This window comes from Dromaius novaehollandiae, chromosome 2 (genome assembly GCF_036370855.1).
Source record: "Dromaius novaehollandiae isolate bDroNov1 chromosome 2, bDroNov1.hap1, whole genome shotgun sequence".
Classification (NCBI taxonomy): Eukaryota; Metazoa; Chordata; class Aves; order Casuariiformes; family Dromaiidae; genus Dromaius; species Dromaius novaehollandiae.
The window spans coordinates 103,302,528-103,322,753 of record NC_088099.1 but is presented as its reverse complement, the minus strand read 5'-3'; the positions used below and the strand labels follow the sequence as shown (position 1 = coordinate 103,322,753).

The 20,226-nt window shown below is 40.1% G+C and overlaps 1 protein-coding gene across 6 annotated transcripts in view; it reads left to right on the top strand.

Moving 5' to 3' along the window:
- Positions 1 to 20,226, top strand: part of FARS2 (phenylalanyl-tRNA synthetase 2, mitochondrial) — a 260,985-nt gene that overhangs the window by 140,719 nt on the left and 100,040 nt on the right. For all 6 annotated transcript variants that reach the window (XR_003261437.2, XM_026114905.2, XM_026114904.2 and 3 more), the window contains one exon: positions 9,066 to 9,226. Coding sequence is in view for 5 of the 6 variants with exons in the window: in XM_026114905.2 (XP_025970690.2) it covers positions 9,066 to 9,226 (161 nt within the window). In the remaining variant the exon portion in view is untranslated. The remainder of the gene's footprint in view (positions 1 to 9,065; positions 9,227 to 20,226) is intronic.

Here is a 20,226-nt window from a genome sequence, read left to right as displayed (position 1 = left end):
GGAACTTGTCCTTCATTCCTGGCCGCTAGCAGTATAACTCTGCTCATCAGCTGTAACTGCAGTAACACATGGACAAGTTGTCTGTGGGATGCTGATACTGTTTACATAAGCGTAAGTGTACAGCACCTGTGGTACATCATCAGTGTATCAGTAATTCAGTGCAACACATAGACCCCTGTGTGTGTGTCACCCCCCAGCCCAGTATTAGAAGAGGTCTGCCAGTATAGCTGTACTGTAGATGCACTTCATCCCAGTAGGTCCAACTTTTTGCTGCAGAAGTTGTGCTGACACCAGCCTTTTACTGATGAAGAGATACATCATTAGAAAGAATGCCTTGAAGCTTTCCAAGCAAAAGAAGTTTTACAAGTTCACTCTGTGGGGATGCATTGTTGTCAAAAATCTTTTGATTTTAATTTTAGCAAAAGCAAATACTTCCCTGGACACCTGTCATCCTTGAGAAAACTGTCTTGCAAATAAGAGAGCATTTTGCCATTGATAACCTTTGCTAGGAAATGTGATGGAGATGGATAGCATGAAAGGGCTTTTTTTAAAGTGTGCGTTGAAAGACTGCCTATGCAGGTTTTGATTTTGAAGATATAAGAATAGCAGCGAAATCTTGCTAAGATATTAGTCCCTGAGAGAAAAACAAATTCTTGTAGGATTCCTTTCTTTTTCTATAGATTTCATTTACCATAGGGTGATTGCAGTCATGCAGAGCGTAAGCTACTTTGCTTGTGTGTTTTACTGCTTCTTCATCTGTTCTCCTCCTCATTTATGTGCCCTGTCAGTGACATGACAGGAGAGGGTAAGAAGCCTGTGCAAAAACGTACAACTGAGATACTTCCGCAGATTATTTCAAGGGTTTCAAACAAACTTTTCCTTGTATTTTTTCCTAAGCTTTTCTTATACAGTTTATAGTTTACTAACATGGTACTTTGCAATGTTACACTGCTTCCAGCTGTGACAGTGATTCGCTGTAGAAGCTGTATAATACTGTATGATGTGAAACTCCTTCAACCACTGTATGCCAAATTACAATATGATTTCTGTCACTTTTAAAGAAAACATTATTTTTCAGAAATAAACATGTTGCTGTCGTAACTCAGGAATTTCATACAAATTAGAAAGCAGAAGGAGAAGAGTTCATTTGAACTTCAAGGCACAACAGTTACCCCCACCCCCAATTCAATTTTTTATTGCCACCTGATTCATATGGAGATGGTGGGTTAATTTTCAAAATAGTCTATAACTAAATATTCTGCTGGTAAGCCAGGAGAGCAAGGGGTGGGTCTGGCTGTGATCCTGGTGAATGAGATGAGTTGACGAGGTGAATTATAATAAAAGGGGCTATAGGTATTTTATGGAGTGCAAGAAAGGGAAAAAAGTACTCAAAGCACTATTCCCACTGTACTGGTGCCTTGTAAGGTTCCTGAATCATGAAAGAGGTTACTAAAATTGTAAGAACAGTGAAATCTGAAAGAGAAATCTAAAAGTGAAATGTATGTGCTGTGATTATTCTGAGATTCGGGATTTTTATTCTCTTCGTGGTAATCATACATGCATGCTTATTTCAGGATAAAAATTCAACATTAAATGGACACACACAGTCAAATTCATCTCACTCGATTTCCCTGACTTAGTGTTTTGTCTAAACAAATTCTATTTCTTCTTCTAGAGAAGGATAAGGAATGCACAGGGCCGTTTCGTCCCACCTGTCTGGTGATAGAGCAAATAATTATTCATGAGTGCTTGTCTCTCCCCATTTGCAATAGAACTTGAGAGACCAGCTTAGGCTGGACACCTAGCAATTTGTAGTAGTAAAATAGGCAATGGTTTCCCCCAGAATTATGCTTCTGCTCAGTAGCTTCTCACAGATACCTCTACTTCCTCTTGGAAGCTTCCCAAAAGCCAGAGAAAATAGATTAATAACCGTCATGTGCTGCGTGACCAGGTATGATTTCGGAAGATGTTTTGAGACCAAGTGGAAGGGAAGACTCATTTGCCTTGAATGTAACCCTTCAGTCCCTGCCATGGAAGAGAAGTGGGCATTACAGGGTGATTCCATTGTATCATGAAACGTTAAGCAGCATCTGCAGTTGGGCTGTCACACTTGGAGCTATCACTGAGAAAAACCCTTTGAACTGGTGTGGTAGCACAGGGCTGGTGGAGTAATTTTCTAGCAGGAAGAGAGGAAAATTGGGGTCAGTGCTTCTGAACAAAGATTTTCCAGCCTGTGCTATATGACGAGACATTTAGGTACATTTGGGTATTTCATGTTGTGAGCTTGGAAATAAATTAATTGTGTATACCTGAAACATCATCAGAATTGCTGTGAAGTACTGCAGTGGGGTTATGTGGATATTGTGATATAGAGAGATATTCTGACTATTTTGGTTTTTGAAGAAGAATATCAGACGGATGCTAAATAGCATCTAGTCATATGATACATATAAACTGTTGCGTCAGTCTCTTGGGGATGTCTTAATCTCTTGAAGACTGTATGAGATTGTGACAACCTTTTGTGTTCCTGTTCCTTACTCTCTCTGTTGTTCTTGAATTAAAGATCATGACATAAGACAGTAACAGTCAACATTTGTACTGGTGAAATTTTGTCAGAAAACTTGCCTCTGGGCAGTGGATATGTAGGGACTGAAATTTTCCAGCTGTGCTTTATACCTCTGAAAAATTAGATTTTTTTTTTTTAACGATGCTGTAGACTTCATTCTTTCTGCCAAATGGCAACCTCTCATGTATTTATGACTTATTTTTTCAAATTTATATGACCACAGCATCCAGGGAGATTTAACAATATTAAAAGATGTTAAAAGACCCAACAACTCAAAATCCAACTCTGCCTGAATGAACAAAACATTATCAAAGGGAATGGAAGTTGTTTTTACATGCAGAGACCAAAAAGAGCAGTTCTCAAACCCTCAGGCAGAGCCAGGGGGACTAGACCCGAGAAGTCAACTCATTTGTGCTCTGTGACATAAATTAGGAAAGCAGGTTGTACTGGCCTCCATGGAGGGTGTCCAGTCTTGAGATATTAAACCCAAGCCACTGGTTCAGAACTGTAGGTTGAAGTACAGAGAAAAAGGAAGATCATACCACAGCAGTATTTGTAGGTATTTGTACAATATCTTGTATTGCACTTTGGAGTTAAGTGGACACTTCATCTCATATCATTTGAAAGGTTGAAAGTTACTGCAGTGTATTTTTGTAAACTTTCAAAAATCTGAAGTTGTAAGTAAGATTTTGTTTAGCAGTGGTTTTCTCTTTGGTTTTGTTGTGAATGTTTACAAGGACTTGTGGAAATCGGAGATGTGGAGTTAGGCAAGTCTGGGAAGATGGAAAGGAGCAGGGCAGAGGGACCGGAGAATTCATAATTTCAGAAGCAGAAAAATAAAAGAAACAGAAGCTAAGAAATGACTGGCCGAGATGGAATAAAGGGAAAGCTCCTCCGTGTTGTTGCTTTGGTTCATTCTTTTCTCTTCTTGCTACTCCAGTTCTCCTGCCCTCCTTGGCTGCAGTCATCCATTTCTCCCTACCAGAAACCCATTCCCCTTGGCTGTTTAACCTGGTAAAATATTGGTAAAAATGCTATAATGATGTGAGTTAATTACATATTAGAATAAAATTGGATCTGGTGGATGGCTTCCCTGGGTAGAAACTTTTTAAATAGTCTATTTCTTTGGTATGTACCAGGCTATTTTGATTGTGGAACAAAAATAAACATAAATATTAAAAACTCAATCAAAGCTTTGAAAGCTAGGCAAAAGAACTTAGAGGGAAGCAAACAGAACAGATCAGTCTGACCCAGGAGAGAAAGCTGTGGTCTCAAAGCGTCTACTGTTGTTAGAAAATTATTCTGCATATGAGATTTAAAAAGATCAGTTCTTTTTCCACAGAATAGGCATAATTGAATGTTTACTTCTTTCCTTGAGTTCTTGAGGAGTGGCATATTTAGCATGCATAGTCTGAAAGCCAAGTCCTTTTAGGAGGTAGTTTCAACTGGATTGCACACGGGAGCCTGAATGCATCAACTGAACAGAGTTAGAGACTAATAAGATGGGTTGATTTTTTTCTTTAGCTGAAGAAAGCAGTTCAGAAAGAAACTTCAGTAGATTTGTTTTTGCTTAAGTTTATTGATATTCCAGCCACTTGACCTCACACTTCCATTGAGCTCTTCTGTATTAGACTGACCCCTCAGTATGGGCTTTTCCATGCAAGACCTTTGGCTCCCAAACATACTGGAGTTTTACCTGAACTAGAAAACCATTTGAAGTTTTGGATTTAGAAAGGCTTAGGCTTTAGAAAGGGCTAAGTATGGTTTGCCTCACAGTTGTAGCCGTTGTGTAGAGTATGCATTCTTAGTTTGTAGTGATGAGTGAATTTTCTTTATTTTGCAGAACCTATTTTTCAAACCCTTGTTCCGAAGCTGTCTGTTAGTTATGTAGAGCTCAAATGTGGGGTAGGTCTTTGTTTCAGGAATTTTTGAAGTTTATATCAGCTTGCAGTAAAATATAAATCTCAGGTAGAGAGCTTTTCAGTGATTTGTAGAATTAGATTTTGAGAAGAATTGCCCCAGTACTCCTCTCCTCCATATGCCCCCGCTACTGATTTACCAGGGCCTTTTAGGGCCTTCTATGTGAAGGAAGTCAGACGAGATTGATGTTGTATTTGGGTAGTATTCTCGTGACTTGGCCTGGCTTTGGGGAATGTGCGAACAGAGAATCAGATGCTAAGAAGGAAACTGAGTACAATGTTTGAATGAGAACAAGTGGCTTAGGTACATTCCAGGGAGGACCGAGGTAATGCTATTTGCATGGGAAGGTACCCTAAAAAGATATCTGAGGATAGGATGAGAGCATGTTTGTGACTGAGGCTTGGGAATCACACTCACCATTTGAAGTGTTCTGCATTGCTAGATCGCAGCTATGGCCAAGGTTTTGTTTTATTTTTTCTCTGATTTGTGCTTGGCAGGAAGGGTACATCCTTGAATTTTGGTTTTCCTTGTCTTCTGTTTTCCACTGGTGAATTAGAGCAGGGTACTCTTAGGCTATATTTTATTCAGTGTTTCACGCAGTGTAGTTGTTGGGCCTGTGTTCAGGAGTGCCTGTGTTCATTGTGTCTATGAATTACTTTCTACACGTTTTAAAGCATTGATGAGTTTTATAAGACATGATGGCTATGCTGTGGCTCCTTCTGTCCACCTCTTTGCCCACTGTATTAGCCTATGAATTTGCTCAAATAACAGCCATGGTTTGGACTGAAAGCAGGAGAGTGAGCTCAGGTCTTTGCTCTGGAACTCATCAGAGCTGTCAACTGCCTCCAGTTTGGATATGTTAATTTCTGGGCATTTTGCAAAGAACATCTTGTTTGCAGGCTGTTGTATCCTCCTGACTTTGCCTCAATCCAAGATCAAAATTTAATTTTTTTCATTTCTCAGTAACTGCTGAGTATAAGAATTTGAAGACCCAATTTAGGCTCTGTTGAAAGAAAGGTTTCCTTATTGGCAGTTTTACAGGAGTAGAGAAAAATGTGAAATAAAAGGCAACGTAGATATAAAAATAAGTGTGAGTGAAGTATATAAAAAAAAGTTTTCTCAGCCTGTTCCTAATACTGTGTTGCAAAATATGGCTTAAAAATCTTACACAGTACAAAATGTCCTGACTTACACACATCTCTGTCCTGACTTACACACATCTCTGTCCTTGGGAAGTTAAATATTTCTATTTGTGGATATTTCTGAGGATACAGTGAATATAATCCATGAGTTCCGGCAGGTCGTTATATATGTCTCAATAAGGAATTACAGCGCTTTCCATCCTGCCTGAAGTAGTTTAAACTAGTAATAGCATTGTACGACACAGAAAGCTAGTAAGTGGATGGTGCTAGTATGTTGGAGTGCTCTTACAGTTGAAGCCTTATCTTTGAAGACTGTTACTACATTAGGGAATAACTTTGCTTTAACTTACCTTTTTATTGCTTTTCAGTTGTGAATGAAATATGTTTGATCAAAGTTAGCTTTCATTTAACAAATTTTTTTGGAGAGTGGCTTGATTAGCCTATGTTTAAGTGTAACTGCTTAAGTGTAAACTGATTCATCTGGGCTGGAGGCTTAGGAATAGGACAGATAGACATGACTTCTTAGGGAAGGTAAGGACTCTTGAGCTTTCCTATGAGACACGGTTGCAATTTTGCAATCTTTTCCTTGAGTCAGACTGGGCTGTGTCAGGCCCTAGTGAGGGAAACTAGTCAAACTGTTTTATCCCTTTCCTTTCCATCTTTGGATAACTGGCTTGCAAAGCTTCCAGCAATTTTCTTCAGTTGGGTAGTCAATTTTTTTTACATGAAGTAGCAGGAGCCTGGCAATCTGCAAACCTTTGAGAGCAAATTGGGGAAAGATTGTGGGTCACGACAGTTTTATCTATTGTGCTGTGTTATTTTAAACAGTGGTGCTACAATTGCATCACCAAGTCTCTGAAATTTGCCACTTGGGCCAGCTGTGTTCCTCAGAACCTCAACCTGCTTTATGCCCAGCTTAAAGTTATTGATATGTTCTTATTTCAAGTTGACCTTCACTCACTTGACTTCTTGCTGTCCTACTTGCAAAATTCAGTGTATATAAATGTGTGTGGTGTAACATGTTTTGAGTAGTCCCTCACTCAACAGAGTAGTTAGCTGCATGCTTAACTTTTAAGCCCTCTGATCATTTTCAGTCAGAGACATGCTTAAGAGTATGCTTTAGTCTTGTTAACTTCCCCAAGGTAATTCTTCACGTGCTTTAAGTCAACCATATCTTTAAAAATTAATTTGACGTGGATCTTTACAAATAGAAAGTTGGAGAAGAGATCAGAGGCAGAATAAATGAACATGAGGAGAGTGGTGGAGATTTGCCAGTGCTGAATTTGGAAGGAATTCTTATCACCTATGTTTTCCTTTTTCTTTTCTTTTCTTCTTCTTCTTTTTTTCCCCCCTCTTTTTAGTAAAAGGGGCATTCTTCACTTGTATTGGTGGTACAAGTCTGGTACTTTTGAAATGAATGGGAATTTTGCTATTGATGTGGGAGCTGATAATCTAAGAAGGACAAGCCAGAATTTTGGGGAATTTTGGGGAAGCAGTGCTGTTGCAGTGAGTTACTTTCTCTTCTTCATAGCCATAACAAATTAATTATTTTTATATACTGGAGCATGGAGATAAAAAGTACCTTCAGCTTGGAAAAGACACACCTTGTGGTTCACACTTAAAATCAAAGCTCAAAGTCTTTGCCAAGCACGAATTTAAATGCACCCACTGTAGTCACTTTTCTTTCTTTATGAATAACTCAATCGACAGTAGGAAATCATGCAGTTCTTCATGTAGTGTAGCATGGATTATAGGTTTCCAAGAACAGGCTGGCTAAAAATCTGTTGGTTGGTCTAAACATACTAGTTTGAGCAGCTCTGCACTGAGGGTGTAGACTGGCACCTCTTGAGTTCACATATTGTCCTCTATTTCTTAGGACTTCTATGATTTGGTATTTTAACTGTCTACTTTCAAAGGTTAGGAAGTGCAAAACCTTGACTGTGAGCACGCTAGAAAGGACAAAACAGAATATCTCGAGTACTCTGGGGATGACGGTTATAAAGTTGATCAAACTCCTGCGGCAGTTTTCTCTAAAGAGTAGTGCAACATTGCTGATGTAGCAAATGAAGCTCAGATCAGTTCTGCTGGGGACCTAGCATTCCAGGTAAATAGGCAGGTTTAGATTAATTAAAAGAATCAAAATGAGGACGATGTCTCTCTTCCCAGTCTCATTATACCATCGCCTAATTTATGTAGGGCTCTATTATTTCCTCTCTGCATTGAATATGGCAGCGTATCTCAGGATAAAAGCCCAGATACTGGGATTACTCTGTTTTCCCCTCACTGATAATAAAGACAGGAATCAGAAAGCAGAATTCTCCCACCAGTCTCCTGCATAACAGTGGGGAAGTTGCTAAGCTCAAAGTTTTCAAAAAAATTAGCATTTGAATTAATGCTTAGGGGCAGGAGCAGCCTTGGTCTAGCTGGATAGCTGTGAGACGTAAGCAATGTTATATGACTTGGGAGCACACTGCCAGAGCTGATGGGGAGAGCTGAAGTCTTCTTAAGCTCCCCCTCACCCTTTCAGTGCAAGTGTGTTTGTTTAGACATTTGTTTAAATTTTAAAAAACTCTGAGCCTTTGTCAAAGCTGCTGGGCTCTCAACTTATTTGATATTAATTCGGATGATGCCTAAACATGGAGTCTGGTTCCCGGTGTTGAAAAAAATCACTGTTTCATGACTCAGTGCTTCTGTCCTGTAAATGAAGAAGGTATGAATATTTACTTTCCGGACAGAAATGTTGCATCATTGATATCTGTAAAGCTCTTCTATATTAAATATTCTTGTCTTTTTATGTGCAGTGCTGCATAAAAGAGACTTGCATATATGGGAGCAGTGACTTTCCCCAGGTGCAGCAGCTCGGGAGGTCTCTGGCTGGAGGTGCGATGCTAATGTGGCAGTGCCTCACATCCCATTGCTCTGCGCACATGATTGCTCTGTTTCTTCTAGATGCCTCAAAAGAAGCGGTTTTGATACTCTTGAACTTTGGCTATGATGTTAATGTTGCTTTGGCCTGGGCTGTCAGCCCAAATGAAATATTTTGAATTGGAAATTCATGTCTAAATATATTGTAAAATACAGTTGAGTAAGATGTGAAATGCTCGCCTCTAAGGACAATAAAGAAAAGCGGTGTGTAATGATACGCAACATTCTTCAAAGTCTGTCTGAAACTTTGGACTGAGAGAGCCAAGTGTGCAGCTTTTCTTTGTTGCCACTTTTGGTTCCTGCACTCAGTGATATGCTCAATCTTGCTGCTATTTTTGATGGAGGTAGGATCTGCCCTTTAGATCTTTCATTTGGCAATTTGGCAAGGCTTTGCTGTCTTTCCATTTCAGCTTTTTTTCTTGGGAACGAGACAAACATTTTATCAGCAATTTTTCACACTATGAACTTAAGCTCTTGAATTTTTATCTTGTTTATTCCTTTGTTTCTTTCAGCTGGTGTTCAGGATAAAATTGGCTGGGCATTTGGCTTGGGTTTGGAGAGGCTGGCTATGATCCTGTACGGTATCCCTGACATCCGACTGTTCTGGAGTGAAGATGAACGCTTCTTGAAACAATTTATTGTGCCTCACATTTGCCAAAAAATAAAATTCCAGGTAAAATAATGTATATATGATGATAATTTTCTGTCAGTAAAAAGTGTGTGTATCCCTAGAGAACAGAACATATTTAAAATTCTGTGCCATTAACAAATGAGGTTTTAAAACAACAGCTTTCCAGCTGTTGTGATTCTCTGATATACTGCAACAAAATTCAGCTTTTGACAATAGCATTTTTGAGCCAGGTAATGTGAATTGCTGCTGATATCCAAAGACTATCTCTCTTCTGAATATTAAGTGTATATTTGTATGCTGAATGTGAAATATTAAGCATATATTTAACTTTTAAATTTGTCCAGAGTAGGGATTGGCTTAGGTCTGTGCTTGACTTGGGCATGTTCTTGAATTGGAGCTGTAATTCTGTATTAATATATAAATCTGTTGGATGTGACTGTTCAAATATTGTAATACATTCTCAAATTTTCCCTTTGTTTTTTACTCTACATTCGCTGAAGTCAATGTGAGTTGCCCTGTTAGACGCTGGGAAAATGCTTTGTGAACATGCCTCAGTATCTGCAATATATCAGTGGGAATAGCTGTTAATATACAACTTCTCTGTGCCTTGGCGCACAGTGGCAGCTCTTTCCTCCAAGTAGTAGTGAGGTGGAGGGTGCAGACTCAACTTCTTTTATATTTCTTTTCTAACTTCTATATTGAGGCTTCATGTGTTTTTTCTGGCTGGCAACCTGTCTCACTTGTAGTAGAAAGGTAATCAAACATAGCTGGATAGAGTAGAAATGCTTCTTCCATAATATTTTTCAGCATGGGCAGAGGAAGGTTCAGGTCAACTTCAGGTCAGATTTTGCTAATCTGTGGGTGAGTTGAGTTAATAGCTGTGTAGGAGAAGTCTGATGAAGTCTGAAATACTGAAGTGTTAAAATGCTTAGTGCTACTGCCTTTTACCCTTTTCCTTTCTTGGCTTGTGAACAGCTTGTTTAAATTTTTTAAGAATTGAAAGCGTGAAAGGGGAAATGAACAATGATAATGCTTAGATGATATTTGAGCAGTCTCCACATCAAACCAATAGCAGCATCCGTTTTGGGATTCATGGCAGTTCTGGCACATCTTCTCTGATAGAGTCAAAAATGTATTTGGATTTTTTTTTCTCCTTTGCTTTTGAGATACTGCCATTGGGATAGTCAGACTGCAGCTATCACTTATGGAAAGAAGACTGCTTTTTGCCACATTTACCGAAGATGGGTCTGTTCATAGTTTTCCCTGGTGTCTTACAGAAAGTTGTTCTTTTCAAGAAGGGATGCTCATGTCCTCTTCATTTCAGCCCTGATCTTTTTTGTTGGCACCGTTCCTGGGGAGCATAGATTGTACGTTAGTTTATGGATTGCAATCTGATCTTTGATGAAAATAAGATGAGAACTCTTGCTTGCTTTAAAACCGTGGACCCAAGCCTCAAACTGGTATTAACAGTAGATTGGATATTTGGGGGAGAGCCTAGATTGTCAGGATGATATGGTCTGATGTTGAGGGTGAGCCAAAGAGAGGATGAGGTGCCTGCCTTCTGTAGGTTGTGTTGTCATTGTCGTGTTCAGCTTCAGAAAAAGTCAGACATAGTTAAGTCATCTGAAGTTGACAGAGGCATGGGTTAGTATGACCAGGTTCAGAGTAAAGGGCATGGTTTCTAGGAAGCTAGAAGTGAAAGAAATCTTTTCTTTTTTTTCTTTTTTCTTTTTTTTCTTTTTTCTTTTTTTTCTTTTCTTTTTTTTCCTTTTTTTCTTTTTTTCATTGATGATGATCCTAGGCTGTCAGCTGAGCAGGGGTCACAAGGAGCACATGACTTTGAACTGTTTTGCTGGGTAGTCTGTGCCATCAACAGGAGAATGGTGACAATGTCTTGATAGGTCTTTATGCATTTCTTTATGCTAGGCAGCATTGTTTTCACCTGGCCGTGGTTCAGCTTGGTACAAGGGGAGGCATTCTCCATGCAAGACCTCTGATAATATGACATTTTAGAGATAATGATGAAATGGAGGTTTATTGGCTGAAATGTATTTTGAAGTAATAACATGGATCAGGAGGAATGATGTAGTAGGTGGGGGCCTTCAAGGAAAAGGAAATGTCAGCTGCCACCGTGCTCTAAGTTGGACCACAGAAAAAGACTGGAGTTTTATTACAGGGCCATTAACTCCTGCTATATCGTGTTAATGTGTTGGCAGTTTATCATAGCCCACTCAGTGAAAGGTAGCGAGACTGTGAGAATAAGGGAGGTGGGAGTGGAGCAGCAGAGATGGAAAGATAGGTAAACAATTATTTCAGCTCCCTTCTTTCTCCATTCTAAAGATACGATCTGGTCAATGTTTTAAAAACAGTTTTTTGCTCTGATACCAAGCCCATTTTATGAACGCTTTTTTTTTTTTCTTTTTCTTTTTTTTTAATAACATGTGGGTGTCCCATCTTCAGTTTTGGTAGAATAATTCTCACTCACCCTTAGTTTACGTTTTTCAACTTTGTCTCTGAATATAAAAGACTAAAGGCAAGCTAGTTTTTTTGTTTAAAAGGTAGCTTGTATCCAGCTTTCATCTGACATCTTACAATGACCTTTTGAACTCTGACCATAGGTACTGACATTGCTTTTAAAAAGGGTTAATGACTCTTCAAATAAGAGTATTGTGAAGTAGTCTTCACTGCTGTCATTAGATCTTGGGTGATGGGAGTTAATAAGCCAGTTTTTCTTATCCCTGTTTTTTTCCAGCTATACTGCAAAACCAGGTTAGCAGACCTTCTGTACCTGTCTACTCACTAAAGAGTCATAATTAATGAATCACATGGTTTATTCATACCGTATTTGGGGAAAAAAAAAAAAACAACTTTTAGCCTGGTCTCAGAACTATCTTCCAGTGCTGATGCTGTGAAAAATCTTGATGGATATTAGAAAAGCGCCAGAATTGCTGCATGGAAGTATTTTTCAGCTGAACTGAACCAGGACAGACCAGATGTCTTGAGAGCTTTTCATTACACAGATCCAACCCTGCAGCCTCACAAGGCCTGGATAAATGTCCATCCTTTGCCTGCTTACCTGAGGTAGACCTCTCAACCTTTGGACATTCCCACCTCATTTCTTATAATCTAAATATTATGCACCAACATTTATATTTTTCCTTCTGTTCATTAAAATGTTCTTCAAATAGACAAACGCTGCACTGAAAAGCAGTAACCTTTACTAATAGCTGGGTTAAATATACTCTTGTTCAAAGGTGGAATTTAATTTGAGCATATTCTTAGGACTTAAAGTACATGTTTTGTGCCTTTTAAGAGTCTGGATATGTCAGGCTTTTTTATGTCTCATCACAGTTGCTTAAGATATGTGTACAGACTTTGGTAGGTCAAAAAGCTGCTGGGAGAAGCTGACAGTGCTGGTACCATTGTGGTCACTCAGCACTACAGTGTTAGAGTGCTTCTCCCCACAGATCAGATTATTGTGCTGGTCTGGATTAGCTAAATCGCTCAAACTATAATTTGACATAAGTCACAGCAGTATGGGGGATCAGAGGCTGGTTACTTGCCTTCAATCACTTGTGTGTAGGGCTTCTATTCAGGCTATGAAATGAGGATGACTGAGGATGGACAGGGCAAGAAAGACTAAGCACCTGCAAGGCGTGAGTTGTAAAATAAATGGGTTGGATCTGATCTAGTATGCTGTGTTATATCTCTGTTCATCAGAGCTCTGAGCAAACTTGCATGCAATTGCTTTCTGGCTCATGCTGAGCCAGCGTTCTTGCGAAAAAGACATTTCCATGGGCTGACAACTCGCAAGAAAAGGTACAAAAATAAAATGACATTTAGGGAAGGAAAGCACTCACAGTTCAGATGAAGTGCGGCATGCCCAGAGGTGTTGATTATAGGAGGAACGGGCTCTCTAGGCAGGACGGTTCCTGGGATCTCGATCATTTCACTGTCACAGCGAGCAGGCGGCATGTCGTGTCAATTGACTGCTGATGCATTCTCTCCTCACAAAGTCACTTTCATTTGCTGGTGGCAGTAGTGGCGGCAGCTGCTACTGCTGTTGTTTCAAATAATTATTTATTTCGATTGCAGATGAACCTTGTGGCACTGACTGAGGTGAAGCAGCAGCATGTTTATGTTGTTCTAAGGCAAGCACTGGTACAGAGGGGATCTGGATTTGATTCCTAGCTAAACTGCGGACTCCCTGTGTGAAATTATAGGAGTTGCTTTCTCCTTCTTTTCCTCATTTCCACAGTATCCATAATGTCCCACAATATATGCAGTAACCCTAACAGTATGTTCTTTTCACCACTGCCTTCCATCGTCTCCAGGGGCTAGTCCTTCCTTAGATCTCCTGGCACACACAGCCTCTCCAATCTCGGTTGCTTCAAAATGATCTGTGTTAGCTTCAATACTTGAAACTTCAATACTTGAAAAAGGAGATCTCTTCCAAAAGATGTGGTTGTGTAAGAGGAAGTGGTTCATTATACAAGTAAGGAAATCAAGGCAGGCTCCTCTCAATCCTGTGCAGTGCTAGTTAGCAAAGGCTCGACCTTGCACACTCCTGTTTCCCTTTGCTGAGTGTTTCCCTAATTGTATAAATTAGACCTCTATTGTAACGGTGAGGGATTTATCCAGTAATACAGTTTGCACCATTTGCTATATATGTGAGACCTCTTGTTCACATGATTACACAGTACGACTTTCTAACCTCACTGTGCACTCTTCAGTTTACTGAGACAGTCATCATCCCTGTGCATCTTTCCTGTGCACATACTTGGTTGTTGCTGGGAGACAGATAGCTTGTCCTGCAGCTTTAGGAGATGCAAAAAATAAAATGCAGCAGCAGATCCAAGGGGGTACTTCTGCAAATTAAATCAGCTTAGCCTGTACCCTTTCTTCCATGCTTCAAAAGGAGAGCATCTAATGTATAAATCAGCTATTTCCACCAATTTGATGTTATTACATTCCCTCCAAAGGGTGGGTCTGGCTGATCTATCATTAGTATGCTACGCTGTATAATTTATATTTATCTTTTTAGTCTGTGATTAGCTTTATTTCCCAATAAAAAAAGTAAGTAGAATCACTGGCTGCTACATTTTCAGATATTTTTCATCAAGATTAGGTAACTCCATGCTTAAATGGTTATTCATTTATTATGTTTACTTTCTAATAGTGCATCTATTAAAGGCAAATACGCAACCATTAGTATGTAAATTGAACTTAGATGTCTGAACAAATGAGGTGCAGCCTCAACTGTGATTTATTGGCTAATTAGTTTTATTGTAATTGAAGATATATGAAGTGTGTGTGTGTTTGTATGCATATGGAGGTACATGCAGAGAATACATGATGGTCTAGCATAAGCATTTTGTTGGCTTGACTTTGAGAAGGTTGAATTTCTTATGAGTGAGTAATATAAATCATCTTCAATGAATATCAATAAAACCTTTACAGTGCCATTTATCATCTCAGGTTTGTCTGTACAGTCCGCAGAACATTGTGAAACTCCTTTTTCGGTGTTGCATAGTCATCGAAAGAAGTCAAAAATACTTCCTCCATTGCAAAGACCCAGTACTAGGCTGCATGATTGGTTTAGCAATTTCTTGATCATCAAGCCTTCTATCATCAGGGTGTTAAATCTTGAATCATTTGTAGCCCATGCTGGTATTGAAGCACTAGGATCCTGAGCCCTTTGGCCCCAGTCAGGCAAGTTCTGAAGCACATGCTGAGCTTTAAACTTGCTTTAAATATGTGGGATTGTTCCTGTGCTCAAAATCAAACATATCCTAAGTGCCTAAATGGTTTCAGGTCAGAGATCTCTGTACTTCCCAGGATCCAACTGAGAGTGATCAGAACCTTGTAGGGCTGGAGCGAAGAAAGCTTTCAAAATGGCTATTAGAAACAGTAAGAGGTTAATGTGACAACCCCTAAAATACATTAAAAAAAATTGTCAATAGCAGCCAGTGTTACTGAACTGTGCTGGGGAAAGAATATCAACAAACAAGCATCTGAAGAATAAACAGGACTTGAATTCTGGTTCTCAACTAAAGACAGTTGGCCAAAAAAGCAGGAAGGAAAGAAGAAAAGAGTGGTTTAGAAATGAGGGGAGACATGATGGATGGATGGTCACATGAGAAGAAAAAACGAAACATTGAGGTAAGGCAAAGTAAGAGAAAGGTAGAAGAAAAAAGAGTTGTACTTTGGCTATCAGGAGCAATATCGAAACTTTTGGGGTAAATGGGAAGTCTAAAGAAGACGTGGAGTGGGGGAAAGAGGGGACAGACACAAAAAAGAAGAGTGGGTTTAAGGCAAAAAACCTGTTGATGCTGTTGATGGAAATACCTTTTTTTAAATCAATCAGAAAATCATCCCAGACTTTGCAGTATACATATCTACTCTTTATCTCCTTTTGGAAAATCAAGAAGTATTGGGTGACAAAAATTGTGACCATAAAGCATCAAAACAAAGCTGTGCTTTACAGTATTATCACCAGTTTCAGGGGGGGAAATGTTGAGAGTGAGTAATGTGTTGTCTAACTGAGAGTAGTGACTGAAACATTTATTGCAGCTCTCCAAAATTTGGGAATACCTCAAAAGCAGAAGAGGGGTGATGGAAGTTGGTATAAACAATGCACTTTGCTTCTGCATTTGAAGTTAACCTGTCCTAATATGATTTTGTGGGTATTTTATGCCCAGGTCCAAACAGTAAGCAGCTTGCATGCAAGCGAACCACAGATGAGTAACCTACTGTCTTTTTCATCCTATGATACAGTAAACAAATGCTCAGACAGACGTGCAGTTTCATTGGGTCACAATCACTCCTGTGTATCCAGCCTTTCAAGATAATGAATTTTCCAAACTTTCTTTCTCCGGCTATTTTTAGCACTTCATTCTCCCAGTAAAACTTGAGTGAAGGTATTTACCACAACTGCAGGTTCTATAGTCTTTCTCTGGCTTGAAAGAGAGATGGTGCCTGATACTGAACAGAAGTGCAGATGCAGAGAGATGTTGGAGAGTGTCACCTGTATGACTTATTTTTTCCAGTGTGCTGAGAACAGTAGTATGAAAATTAAAGGAGTGTCCTGTGCCCCACTACCTGTCCTCAACTTGGCTTTCATGCAGTTTGTAGTCTTAGGATTATAGGATAATTAGGGTGGAAGGGACCTCAGGAGATCTCTCGTCCCACCTCTTTCTCAAAACAGAGTGAGCTCTGAGATCAGACCCAGTTGCCGGATATTATCCGGTTGGCAGACCAAGTTGCTGGATATTATCCGGTTGGGTCTTGAAAACCTCCTAGGACAGAGACTGCACAACCTCCCTGGACAGCCTGCTCCACTGCTTGACTGTCCTCATGGGGAATTTTTTCTTGCATCTGTTCTGAATCTCTCTTGTTTTAATTTATGTCCATTTTCTCTCATTGTCCCAACATGCACAGCTATGAAAAATCTGGCTCAGTGATGAGCTGCTCATAGGTACTAGCAGGCTTCTGTTAGGTCAAGCTGTCTCTTGGCTGAGCAAGCCCAGTTCTCTCAGCCTCTCCTCACAGGGCAAGTGCTCCGGCCTCCGACATTCTTGAGGGCCCTCTGCTGAACTCCCACCAGTTTATTGATGTCTTTGCTGTGCTGGTCGCCCAAGACTGGATGCAATATGCTAAATGTGGCTTAACGAGTGCTAAGAAGAGGGGGATAATTGCTCCCCTAAATCTACTGGCTTTGCAATACAATCCAGAATGCTCTTCGCCTTCCTTGCTGCCCAGGCACACTGCTGCCTCATGCCCAGCTTGCTGCCCATCCCCCGCCCCAGGCCTTTTTCAGCAGAGCTGCTCCCTGGCTACTCAGTCCCCAGTCTATGCTGTTGCCAGGCCTCTCCCTTCCCAGGTGCAGGACTTTGTGTTTGTCCTTGCTGAATTTTGTAAGGTTGCTGTTGGCCTATTCCTTCAGCCTGCCTAGGTCCCTCTGGATGGCAGCCCTGCCCTCGAGTGTATCAACTGCTTCCCCCAACTTGGTGTCATCTGCAGACTTTGAGTGAATACTCTGTCACCTTCCCTAGGTCATTCATAAGGACGTGAAACAGGACAGGTCCCAGGATAGACACCTGCAATACTCTGCTTATATTCTACAGGGAGGCTATTATGAAAAAGAAGAATGGCCTATCCATTTACGGCTATTGTCCAAGCATACAACCACTTTTTTACCCATCTTTGTCCACCCAACCAAACCATAATGTCGTAACTTGGATACAAAAACATTGTGGGAACCAGTGTCAAAAGCCTTGCAAAAATCAAGGTAAATGACATCCACTACTCTCTCGTTTACTGGTATCTCATCATAGAAAAGCAGTCAGGTCAGTCAGGCATGATTTAGCCTCAGTAAATCAGTGCTCACTGGCCCCAATCACTTTCTTCTCTGTCATGTGCCCAGAAATGTGTTCCAAGAGGACTTGCTCCGTTACTTTCCCAAGGACTAAAGTGAGGCTGACCAGCCCTTAGTTGTCTGGATTTTGCCTTTGAGCTTTTTTGAAGTTGGGTGCAACTTTTGCCTTTCTGCAGTTGTTAGGGACCTCCCTTCATCTCAGTGAGTTTTCAAAGATAATACAAAGAGGCCTTGCAAGGGGTCAGTCCTTGGTCCCAGGGATTTGTATGGGTTGAGCTCTCCCAAACAATTCTTGGCTTGATCCACTGCTGGTGGTTCTTTAGTGATAGACCAGTGCTTGGGTGCCTCTTTTCTGTGGATTGGTGGTAATGGCAGTGCTTGACATCTGATAGCTGGGTGGTGATTCCTCAGCCTTCTAGCAACACTGCCAAAGAAGCCCAGGGCAGTAAACCACTCTAAAAGGCAATTGTAGTGTTCAAAAGAGCCCTGGTGGGGTTATGAGCTCCAGTGAACTCTCCTTGTTGTTCTTGGCAATATCTCCAGGAAGTGTCACTATTAGAATTTATTTCTTCATAGTCTCTCTTCCCTTGTTAACTTCAGTCATGTATTTTAATTTCTCTATTACATTTTGTCTTTCTGCCCTTTTTATGACATGGACACAGCCCTCAACTCCCTTTTTTGAGTAAGCACCCATATGCTAGACCCATGTTTTCTTGCTTCCTCTTCTGGCTTATGAAGGAGATACTGCTTTTCTTCACTGCAAATGCTCTTCATGGCCTGTTCTCACCTAGCAGCTCTTAGTCTTTACTGGGAAACTGATGCCTGCCTCAAAATGGACACTGATTTTAACATTTTTTCCCACTTGTTAGATGCCCAAGTGAGCACTTTGGGGTTTCTCTGAAATTGATCCTTGCAGTTGGGAGGAGTTCTCCTTATGTATCCACTTTCTTGTTCTTTTTCTTTCAGAAATTCCTTCCAAATTTCCTTCAGAAATGCAGATTTTGTGCGATGCATACGAAGACAGCTGGCAGTAGGTTTCTGAGCTAGTGATGAGCTGTGACAGCTGTCATTCATTTTGATGAGTTATTTCATGGTTCCAGTGGGCTCCACCTCCAGCCTGCATCTATTTGTTGTCATTTGTCACATGGTTTGCCCTTCACCTTTTAGGGGCAGGAACCATCATTGGGCTCCGAGTTTTGAATCTGAATTTGTAAAACACCTACTGTGCTGGAACACAGGCTTATGACTAAGACTGCTATGCACTATGCTGATACTACTGCAACTACTGGTAATGATAACCAGTGACAAGGGATTTGGTTCCCAGCAATCCAGCTGCTAACCTTGGGGCTGATACTGAAGATGGATGTTCTCGTGCATATCCTGTCTCCATCCCTCTGCTAGTCCTACTGTAATCTGATTTTACTGAGACTCTCCCGATGAACCTGGACAAACCAGCAACAGTTTAATTTCTTTCTGCTTTTACTTGGAAAAATGTCAATAACACTTGATGCTATGATTAGTTTGTGATATTTACCTTACATAATATCTCCATCTGCTGTCTGCTGGAGCTCCAAAGGGCTAAGTAAATTCATGTCATCCATGTAGCAGCCACCTTGATAATAATCAAAGGTACAGAGAAGCTTATAATATTCATTAACAAAAATACAGCTGTTTTCTTCTTCTAATTCTATTTTCATTCCCTGAAAATACTTAAGTAATTCTTGGTTGTTTTCACAGTCTTAGAATATTTCAAAACTCTCATATTGTTCACCTCTGTTTAGTTATACTGGCTAGTAGCAGATTTGATCTCCCTGGAGGGACTTGAAACAAAGTAGCTGGTTTGAGCTGTTCGTTCTGGATGCCATGAGTTCTCTGCTTTGTACACAACTGTCCTAGGTGGAATTTGTTTAGGAGGGAAAGATATGTATCTATATCTTTTATATCTACATATAGATTATATATATGTAGCTATATATTATGTAGATATATCTATATATAGATTATATAGAGATTATATATAGGTTATATTCTATATCATATACACATGTACATACATATGTATACATATATGCACATCTTTATATATACGTGCATACACACACATGCATATATATATTTAAAGAGCAAAACATGTCATCCTAGCTTTCAGTATTCTATACTAACATAGTTAAATCACAATACAGCTTTTACAATGAAGCAGGGAATTCTAAAAGCTGGATTTAATTCTGTATTTTCTCAGATTCTCAGCTAGAAAATCCAAACCTAGAGAATGCCATAGGGGTTTTTGGAAACTTGCAATGTAAAATGTCTGTCTACCCAGCTGGAAGTTGTCCTCTTTTGATTGCACTTCCAGTCAGGGACAGCGGTTGAAACTCCTCTCCGTTTGAAAGAAGTTGATGCTTTTGTGACTCTGGTTCCTGGAGCCTTGGTCCTCACAGTATCAGGATGACAGGTATTACTTCTTGTTCTTTCCCATGTGCTGTTCTGCTCTTCCAGTTGTACCAGAGCAGCTATTTATGGGTCTACACTATGAAGTGGAAGGGGGACCCTTTTTCCTTTGAGGTTTCTTAAAGCCATACCAGTTCCCGGATCCTCTTCACAGTGTAGCCCCATATCCTCAGAGCAGCTGAGGAGATAGCACGTTTCTTCCTGGAGGCAACAAGGA